Genomic DNA, 6,321 nt, shown 5'->3' with positions numbered 1-6,321 from the left:
CAAAGTATTTTTGTGTAAAATTTTGTTCAAATATGTAATATTTTAATTTCCTTCTAAATTTTTACTGTCTTATTGATCGGGGTAAAATTTGTCTCTCAACAAATTCCCATTCGGCAAGTGTACCGAATTTGTCGTCAAGTAAAAACTCACAATAGAGTGAGGTCGAATTCCACAGGGATTGATTGATCAAGCAACTTTAATTAGAGGAATGATCTAGTTGAGCGAATCGATGAATAGAGTTGATAATTGCAGAAATTAAAATGGCAGGAAAGTAAATGACTGAAAGTAAATAGCAGAATTGTAAATGGGAATGGGGGAATTGCTCATAAAAGTAAATTGCAGAAATTAAAGAGAATGGGTAAGATCAGAAATGGGGAGTTCATTGGGCTTAGGAGATGTTGCATTCTCCGGATCAATTTCATTTTCATCTCTTCCTCAATTAATGCACTCATTGATCTCCTTGGCAATCTTAAGTGATTGAATCACAATTTCTTGCAATTCAATCTCTCAAATCTTGATCAATAGCCAATTCCTTGGTCAATTGCTCATGAGAAGAGATGAAGTGTGGTCACTGATTATACCACATGCATTTCCCAAATCAAATGCTTAGAGGGTTATAGCCACATACCCATCCACACTCAATTTGGTCCAGCATGAGAAAGCATTTCTAGCTAATCTCTTCATTCCTCTTTCAAGGATCCGAAGAGATCCATGTTTGAATAGCTTCTTTTCCAAGATAACTATCCAATTGGATGAAGATCAAAAGCTTTCAAGTAAAATCAAAAGGAAAGATAGAAGAAGAATAAGAAAATTAGTATTGATCCATCAAATCACAACAGAGCTCCCTAACCCAATGAAAGGGGTTTAGTTGTTCATAGCTCTAGAAATCAAAATCAAAGATGGAGAATACATGATAAAGCTAGAAGTACAAAGAAAGTAAATACAAAGAGTAGTTCTCTGTCCTAGCTCCTTCCAAAAGCTCCTCTCTCTTTCAAAACTACTCCTATATATACTACTCTTCTCAGCTTCTAGTTAGCTCTTCAAGTCTTGGGCCTCTGGATCTTTGAGCTTAAAGCAGTTCCTTTCTTCAATTGGGCTTGGCTTACTTGCAGAGAGATAGTGTGAAGTGGGCATAGACTTTAGCTCAAGACGTTAGGGGTTTTTAACATTTAGTGAAAATACAAGTTCGAGAACGTTAGTGACACTTAACATTGTCACTAACGTTGCCATGCACCCCTTTGCCTCACGTTAAAGCCCACGTTAACTGGGTTAACGTGGCTTTTAACGTTGCCTTGTTAGCCTTCGAGAACGTTAGTGACACTCAACATTGTCACTAACGTTCGAGTGTGCCCCTTCTTGCTTCACGTTAAAGCTCACGTTAACTAGGTTAACGTGGCTTCTAACGTGGCTTTTGCCAACCTTCGAGAACGTTAATGACACTCAACATTGTCACTAACGTTCAAGTGTGCCCCTAGGTCTCACGTTAGAGTCCACGTTAACTAGGTTAACATGGCTTCTAACGTGGCCATTCTTAGCCATCCCAACGTTAGTGACAATGTTGAGTGTCACTAACGTTGGCTCATTCTTCATTCCTCATCGTTAGCTTCCACGTTAACCAAGTTAACGTGGAAGTTAACGTGGCTCTTGGGGGTTGTGTGGTTGCTCCAACGTTAGTGACAATGTTGAGTATCACTAACGTTGTCGACAACTCTCCATCTCTTACGTTAGCTCCCATGTTAACCAAGTTAACGTGGGAGTTAACGTGGCTCTTTGCACCTTAGGCCAACGTTAGTGACAATGTTAAGTGTCACTAACGTTGGCTTCTCTTCCCCCTTTAACGTTAGAGGCCACGTTAACCTACTTCTAACGTGGCCATTTGTGAGCAATTGCCAACGTTAGTGACAATGTTAAGTGTCACTAACGTTGGCTCAACTTCTCTTCTCCACGTTAGAGTTCACGTTAACTTAGTTAACGTGACTCTTTAACGTGGGCATTGATGGCTTTTGAGAGTGTTTTTGGCAATCACTTTTCTCTTTAACTTTGCAAGTTACCTCCCATTCCTTGCTTCCTTTGGTCCTGAAATCAAGCAATAGAGTGCATCAAAGTTCTAGTCCAAGTCATGAGTAATGCTATATACAATTTTGTCATTAAAATCATGCAAAATCCACATGAAATAATGTAAAATGCACAATGTATGCTTGAATCAAGGTCTGAGTGAATATTTGCCCAAAACTAACTTATTTCCTAAGAAAATGCATGAAATTACCTAAAAACAGTAAAGAAAAGGTCAATGAAACTGGCCAAAATGCCCTGGCATCATAACACCAAACTTAAAGCTTGCTTATCCCTAAGCAAGTACTAGAACAAGAGAATGATGAATGGAATCTCCAGAGAAATGAGTCATTCTTGTGGAAGTCATATTACTGATTTTATGGTGGTTTCATGCATAGCAACTTAGGTTCATTCCACTACTGGCTTTCAGACCTTTATCATCTCCTAAAATACTCACTTTGTTATATCCCATGAGACCTTTATTTATTGATCCTTTTATTGTTATTTCAGGGGCTGTTTGTGTTATTTAGGCTAAGTGTTTTGTAAGGGGGCAACTCTTTAGGATAAGCTTTCAGCCAACACTCCCGAACCAGTTGGTTCAAGGTGCTAGGTGTTGAAGCACCCCTAAGGACTTACTTGCTCAAGTCTCTCCCCCATACATACACACTACAGGCATATAGTTTATTTATTTTCTTTCCTTCAGACCTTGGTGTCCAGCACCTTTTTGGGTTACTAAATGCTCTGTGGTGAGGGTTACTCTTGATAGTGAATTTTCAGCTGATAATCCTGAGTTAGTTAACCCAAGTTACCAGGTGATAAAGCACCCCAATGAGCTTATTCATCCAAGTAGATCCCCTACACAGGACACCACAGACACATGTCTTAAGGTAAACCATTGGTGCCTAGCCTTATTGCTTACTCTTTTTCTTTTGTTTTTCACTTCCATTGTTCTTTTCCTTTTCTCTTATTAGGATCTTGTTGTTATCTTAGTCTCATGGGTATATCAAAAGTAAAGCATTCAGGATAGATAGTTGTCATCCTAACCTTGTGGTTGAACCAACTTAGCTAACTTATGACTACCCCCAAAGATTCATGAATGCACTTCCACATTATGAGCCTTACTCTGCTCTTTTAAAACATAAAACATTCCCTTCTTCAAACAAATAGACAAGCTTACAAGTAAATAAGGGAAAGATGCAGTGACACTTAAACCAGAATCACAGACCATGCTCAACAACAAGGTAGAGTAAAAAAAAATGTTTAGGCCTCACTGGTAATCATAAATCAAGATTGCATTTGAGCTTCCAATGTTCGAACCGTAAATATATGGAATTAAGTGACAATACAACCTTCAGGTGACAACTTCTAATCGCCTTCTTTTCGTTCTCCTCTTGCTCTTTGCTTCCTTGAGCGAGGGTGCACCATAAGGTTCCTGTAAAGTTATTGGAAGTTGCTTGTTCCCAAAGCACTTGAGGAATAATTAGCTTGCATGTGCTTGTGTCTTATGAACTTGATTTGGTGTGTGAACACCAAACTTAGTTCCTTGTTTAGTACACAATCTTGCACATACGCTGATAACTCATATCTTGTTGTTAACAGAACAATGATTAACTAAAGTCTAACTACATCTAAGTGGTTTCCCTCAATTGGTTAGAGCTAGCAATGTGTTTTGGGAGCAGGTGTAATTCTAACTAAATGTCCTTTTGGTGGAACACCAAACTTAGAATTACACTGTCTCTTTTGATTGTTCTGGTGTGAAACACCAAACTTAGCTCCTTGCAATACAGGGGAAACAACTTGTGATTTTTATTGAAATGAAGATGAAAATGACTACCTGAGGTTGGGTTGCCTCCCAACAAAGCGCTTTTTTTTATCATCGCTAGCTCGACGTTACCCCCTTATTATGGTGGTTGGTAATGCTTGAAGTCTTCTCCTCTGGCAGTGGACTTGTATCCGTTGGTTGTATCAATGATCTCTACATGCTCCAAAGAGAGAACTCTGTTGATGGTGAAGACCTTAGGTAGCTGAGATGGTACAGTGGGGAGATTAGGGGGATATCTATGAAGTAGGCTGAGATTACTTTATCCCCTGGAGAGAAATCTTCCGTAGGAATCTTCTTGTTCCGCCACCCCCTTGGTACCTTCTTCTTTGCCCCTGGTGCTGTTTTCTTACTCCTGGTGGCCACCTTCTTTGATGAGCTTTTGTTAATGTCCTCACAAACTTCTGGTGGCTTAGGTTCCTCCAATTTTTCCTTGACCTGTGGCACTTGCTGCTGGCCTTGTCCATCAACCCAGTGAATCTCAGGATGAGCTGGTTGTGCTTCAGTGCTTGCTTCTTCCTTTAGTATCTCATGATGCCCTTTGCTCGGTTCTTTATCCTCTTCATCTTTTTCCAGTGAGAGTTTGAAAACACTGAAGCTCAGTTGTTCATCATGGATCCTTAATATTAGCTCCCCTTTCTCCACATCTATGAGTGCTCTAGCAGTAGCTAGAAATGGTCTCCCCAATATGATTGGGTGCAGGTGACTCTCTTCCATATCCAGGATGACAAAGTCTGTTGGGAGAAAGTATTTTCTAACTTTGAGCAACACATTTTCCACCACTCCTACTGCTTGCTTTTGAGTCTTGTTAGCCAGCCTTATGACTACATATGTAGGTAGTATCTCATTGATCTGCAGCCTTTTTACCAGGGATAGGGGTATTAAGTTGATGCTTGCTCCCAAATCGCAAAGTGCTCTATCAAAATTTGTTTCCCCTATAGCACAAGGGACATGAAAACTCCCTGGGTCTTTTCTTTTCGCAGGCAATTGTGTTTGAATGAGGGTGCTGCAATCCTTGTTCATCACTATAGTCTGGCCCCCCTTGAGTGAGCTCTTCCTGGGAAGTAGTTCCTTCATATACTTGATGAATGCTGGCATTTGCTGAATGACCTTGATGAATGGTATGTTCACATTCAAAGATGCAAACGAGTCTAAGAACCTTGAGTACATTCTCTTTCCCACAGCACCCTTTAGCAGTTGAGGAAATGGTGCATATAGTCTCAGCAGCTCCTGTTGTGAGATTTCTGGTCCTTGTTGGTCTTTCTTCTCCGTCTCTACTAAGGTATTTTCAGGTTGTTCTGACAGCTTGCTTGGCTTGTCTTCAGTCTCCTTGTCATTTGTAGTGACCATATTGCGTCTTCCCATCTTACTTTCTTCGCTTCACCTCTCGGATTCTTCTCCGTGTCACTTGGGAAGCTATCCATGGGTCTGGGCATCTTCTCAGACAAATATCCCACTTGGAATTCCAGCCTCTTGATTGCTTCCCCCCGATTCTTCATACTGGCTCTCACCTCCTCTTTGAACACCTTATTGTCTTGAATGTCTTTGCATATGCTTTCAAGTAAGGTTTCAATCTTAGAGATTCTGTCATCAAATGATGGTATGTTGGGGGTAGAGGTAGAAGAGTGAGATGTATTGCTGTGGTTTTGTTGGTATGTCCTCTGTGTGAATTGTTGGGGAGCTGTGTTGTTGTTGGGGTTGTGACGTCTCTGATCTTGGCCTTGGTCTTGTTGATTCCCCCACCCAAAGTTTGGGTGATTCCTCCATCCAGGGTTGTAGGTCTTGGAGTATAGATCATGGTTGTATCTAGGTGAATTCCCAATATAGTTGGCTTGCTCCTGAGTGCCTTCTTCCTCTTCACTTGCTTCCTCTTGAGTTGAAATGGTGATTGCTGCCACTTGACTTCTCTCCATCTTCTTGGTGAGGCCAGCTAGCTGCTTGGTGATGAGCTTGTTTTGAGCAAGCAGAGCATCTACATTGTTCAGCTCCATTACTCCTCTAGTGTTCCCTCTTTCGGAAGCATAGAAGTAGTCATTCTCAGCTACAGTTTCAATGACATCTATGGCTTCCTCAATGGTCTTCTTCTTGTTCAAAGAACCTCCGGATGAATGGTCTACGGCCTTCTTAGATTCATATGACAGTCCTTCATAGAAGATGTGCAGATGCACCCATTCATTGAACATATCAGATGGACATCTCCTTGTTAGGTCTTTAAACCTCTCCCATGCTTCATATAGAGTCTCACCATCTTGTTGCCTGAAAGTTTGGACCTCAGCTCTCAGCCGATTGACTCGTTGAGGAGGGTAAAATCTTGCCAAGAATCTGTTCATAACATCATCCCAAGTTGTCAAGCTATCCTTTGGAAAAGACTCCAACCACTTGGTTGCCTTGTCTCTGAGAGAGAATGGAAACAACAACAGTCTATAGACGTCTGGTTGAACGCCATTGGA

The 6,321-nt window shown here is 40.9% G+C and overlaps 1 protein-coding gene across 1 annotated transcript; it reads right to left on the bottom strand.

Annotated features, from left to right (window-relative positions):
• Window positions 1-4,027: 4,027 nt before the first annotated feature.
• Window positions 4,028-5,221, bottom strand: LOC130963273 (uncharacterized). The gene has a single exon (XM_057889403.1). It carries the CDS (start codon window positions 5,219-5,221, stop codon window positions 4,028-4,030), a length of 1,194 nt encoding a protein of 397 aa, XP_057745386.1.
• Window positions 5,222-6,321: the final 1,100 nt, after the last annotated feature.

Source organism: Arachis stenosperma, chromosome 2 (genome assembly GCF_014773155.1).
Source record: "Arachis stenosperma cultivar V10309 chromosome 2, arast.V10309.gnm1.PFL2, whole genome shotgun sequence".
NCBI lineage: Eukaryota > Viridiplantae > Streptophyta > Magnoliopsida > Fabales > Fabaceae > Arachis > Arachis stenosperma.
The sequence above is the reverse complement of the archived record's forward strand: the minus strand, read 5'-3'. Positions and strand labels throughout refer to the sequence as shown.

What these genes read in the sequence shown, in the direction of transcription:
- LOC130963273 (XM_057889403.1), bottom strand. Translation starts at nt 5,221, where the DNA reads ATGGTCACTACAAATGACAAGGAGACTGAAGACAAGCCAAGCAAGCTG.